This window comes from Morus notabilis, unplaced genomic scaffold (genome assembly GCF_000414095.1).
Source record: "Morus notabilis unplaced genomic scaffold, ASM41409v2 Scaffold2495, whole genome shotgun sequence".
Taxonomy (NCBI): Eukaryota; Viridiplantae; Streptophyta; class Magnoliopsida; order Rosales; family Moraceae; genus Morus; species Morus notabilis.
In genome coordinates, this window is record NW_010366494.1 from 42,013 (window position 1) to 45,469 (window position 3,457).

The window sequence follows — 3,457 nt, forward strand, 5'->3', positions numbered from 1 at the left end:
GCGTTTAAGACAAATTATTTTCAACCTCTTACAACTATTTAGCATGACTATGATATAGATTAATAACTTTTTTTCCTTATTATGTTCATACTTTTGTAGCTTTTTAAAATTATTATTGATATCCTTTTGAATTCATTCAAATAGATGGTGATTCTGAACAACATCTTATATCTAAATAGAAACATTCAAATTAAAACATAAAAACATTCAACATATCAATTGTTATCAGTATCTATCAAGTTGGCAATAAAATTACATCTACAACATAAGTCATACAATGTCCAAAACCTTAACATTCAAAACAAGTAAAGAAAACAGACGAATAGCTAGAGATATAAAAATATCCAAAACGTCTAGCTAAATGAAATGGTAAAATCCTTCCATCTTGACAAAATGCTTCAACAAAAAAGTCATCTCCACTGTTTAACGTATAAGAAAGTGATCCATAAAAAAAAAAGTCATCAAACTCAGTTAAAACTTCCACAATTTAACCTATAAATAAAGCAAGGGCTAGTTACACCATTCACAACTACATAGCCACATCCACATATGTTTTGCAGTGAGTTAGACAAAACATGGCTTCAATGATGCACTAGGCAAAAATTTAATGTCAAACTTGTAAGACAGAGAGTATCTTACATGTATTGTTATGTAGATAGTTGGAGAAAGCATGAGTCTTCATTGCCAACATTTAAACCCGAAGAGAAAAAAAACTTGTTATCACAATCATATAAAAAAAATAAAGAAAGCACCATATGCATAAATATGGAGTCTTCATTATCACAATAAAGGATTTAGCATCAGATATTGTACACTAGCAGGTGGATAAAGCCTCATAGATTCGTTTATTACCATGCAAAGAATTTCATTAATCAAGCATATCAGGTAAAAATAATCCCAAAAATTACTTAATTGCATTAGAAACGACCAATTTGTCGCTAAATCTAACCTGTTCAAGAGACATTTGTGACAGACGTGAAGAGTGCAAGGCTTTTCCCCATTCTTACTCTTACAAGAGGCCACAAAATCTATAGTTTTTTGACGGCACTACAACAATCAACATCAAAATTCATTTAAACCCTAGGCAATTTAGAAAATTGACTACCAAAAAAAAAAGATCAAATCATAAAGAAAAATAAGAAGTAAGAAAGGAAAAAACCTGGTGACAACTCCTGCATAAAACTGTTCAGCAAAGCAAAGCAAAACAAAATAGCAAAAGAGCAAAGAAAGCCCAAACCAAAGCAAATTAGCAAATCAGCAAATCAGCAAATTAGCAAAACCAAAACTAATCATAAACATAAGCCTCTGCAAATCAATTCCATTCCAATAAATCCTCCAAATCAAACGCATAGTTACATCCCTCAAAGAAAACCAACCTATTGTTCGCATCTTGGGTCCTAGAGATCACCTTCTCCCGCGACATATCCCCCTTGTTCAATTTCACGCATAGTAGGCTCAGAAATGTGTAATGGCCCTCATCATCCCCTTATGGAGCATTATCCTAGACTATGACATAGTTTGCTACCAAGGTTTAGCATCACTTTAGCATAATGTAAAGTTCTCACTTCACTTTAAATAAACCAATTCTCCATATAAGATCACTTGTGAACATAGTTTATATACCAATGTGGCAAGAGTTTTTGCATAAACCGGCAACCAACAATTATCACACCATTAAAAATCACTCGGTTTAAGGATCCATGGCCTCCAAACACATATTAATCATGGCATTTAAATTTCATACCATAAGCGGCCATGTATATATTTTTGATGTAAGGAATGTGTGGTGGCCCTAAGGTTCCACGTATGGAGCAAACTTCATAAGCAATGACAATTACGCTATCAAGGTTTAGCTAACTTCGCCATATTGGTGGGGATGGCCGTTAGAGTGAAGCAAAGCATACTTACCAAGGAGTTCAGAACCGAAAAGGTTTAACAATATGCCAAGCGAAATGGTATACACCGGCAACACATTATTGTCATAACTTCAAATATCACTCGACATAAGAAACTAGGCCATAATACACAAATTAAACATCATAGCCACGGTGTATATGTACCTAAAAGCACGTTCTTGGTTTGACATACCGGCCTCAAATGTGTATACTGCAGTACAAGTTCACATATATTAAACAAAGATATGTGAAGAACTTTCAATAATAGAATCAAAATACTGAAGCAGTTCAAAACATTTGGAATTCTTCTCAAAAATCAATTATTTTCCTTTCCTTTCTTTTCTCTTCAGTTTTCCCCGCAACCAAAAAAAAAAAAAAAAAAACACGCACGTACTACACACACACACACACACACACATAATCTGGCAATTACCTTTGGCCTTGGAGCCTTGAAACCGGTCAATAAGTAATAATAACACAGTCATTTTTAGACATCAATTCCTTACCATCTCTCTGTGAGTTTAGGTTTTTTTTAAGGAAATGAGATCAGTAAACTTGTAGGCTATATAGCTTGTTCATACATCTAAGATCAGTCCATAAACTAAGAAAACAAAGAAATTCATGCTTATATGATGATCTTTGGCCGAAGAATCAACAATTTTTTAAAACTAATAAGAAACTTTCCAACCCACTAACTGTTTGACAAAATGACAATGAGAGCAAAAATTAAAGCACAAATGAGAAGAAAGGAAGACATGCCTATCTTCCGAATGTGGACTTTGTGCTTATGGGGCTGAGGCTGAGCAGGAGCCTCCTTGGCCTCGCGAGCCGCCCTCTTGGCCAAATTCGTCTGGTGGCGCTTCCCCTGAGTCTGGGCCACGTAATTCCTCTCTTTATTGTTCAGAGTCCAACAAAGCTTACACTCATAGCTAACCAAAAACAACACAATCAGAAACGAACCCTAATTTCAATCGGAGGTGAAATTGAAGAGAGAGAGAGAGAGATATATAGAGATAGAGAATTAGGGTTACCATTCGAGGTGGTTGCGCATAAAGTAGGGGTATTTGGCGAGATCGATAGTTTCCCGGGCGAGTCGCTGGAGTCTCTCCCGGCGGTCGATGGCCTCGTTCTGGACGGAAGCGGCGCCTCCGCTGTGGGCTTGGAACGCCATTCCCTGTCCATATTGGGTAGTTTTCTACGATCTAGGGCTTGGATTCAGAGTGAAATTGGAGCTTAGATAAGGGAGGGGAACCAATGGAGGCTCGTCGGTGGCGAGATTGAGCGACGCGAACGATAGAGAGGAAGCAGTGGAGGCCTCTGGTCTAGAGTGGGGAATTTGAGCAGCAAGCAGAGCAAACAAAAGGGGGAAGGGGTGAATGGAGCTGCGGGAATTTGGAAATTTGGGGAAACATATGAGCAGTAAGCAGAGCAAAAAAAAAAAAGGGGGCGGGGGGGAGGAATGGACCGGCGGGAATTTAGAAATTTGGGGAAATAATTTTTCCACTGCCGAATCTCATTCTAATGTGTACAGTAGTATATATTTAAATATATATACAATAAAC

At 37.1% G+C, this 3,457-nt stretch overlaps 1 protein-coding gene across 1 annotated transcript; it reads right to left on the reverse strand.

The window, feature by feature from the left end:
- Positions 1 to 1,642: 1,642 nt before the first annotated feature.
- LOC21411437 (splicing factor 3A subunit 2) lies at positions 1,643 to 3,397 on the reverse strand. Its single transcript, XM_024173684.1, has 3 exons — positions 2,927 to 3,397; positions 2,655 to 2,824; positions 1,643 to 2,106 (listed from the first exon to the last, which is right to left on the reverse strand). Exons 1-3 carry the CDS (start codon positions 3,064 to 3,066, stop codon positions 2,012 to 2,014), a joined length of 405 nt encoding a protein of 134 aa, XP_024029452.1. The 5' UTR covers positions 3,067 to 3,397; the 3' UTR covers positions 1,643 to 2,011.
- Positions 3,398 to 3,457: the final 60 nt, after the last annotated feature.

Coding starts and splice junctions, on each gene's coding strand:
- LOC21411437 (XM_024173684.1), bottom strand. CDS start 3,066: ATGGCGTTCCAAGCCCACAGCGGAGGCGCCGCTTCCGTCCAGAACGAG. Junction 2,825..2,926: donor ATGCGCAACCACCTCGAATG/GTAACCCTAATT, acceptor GTTTTTGGTTAG/CTATGAGTGTAAGCTTTGTT. Junction 2,107..2,654: donor AGTCCACATTCGGAAGATAG/GCATGTCTTCCT, acceptor CTTGTACTGCAG/TATACACATTTGAGGCCGGT.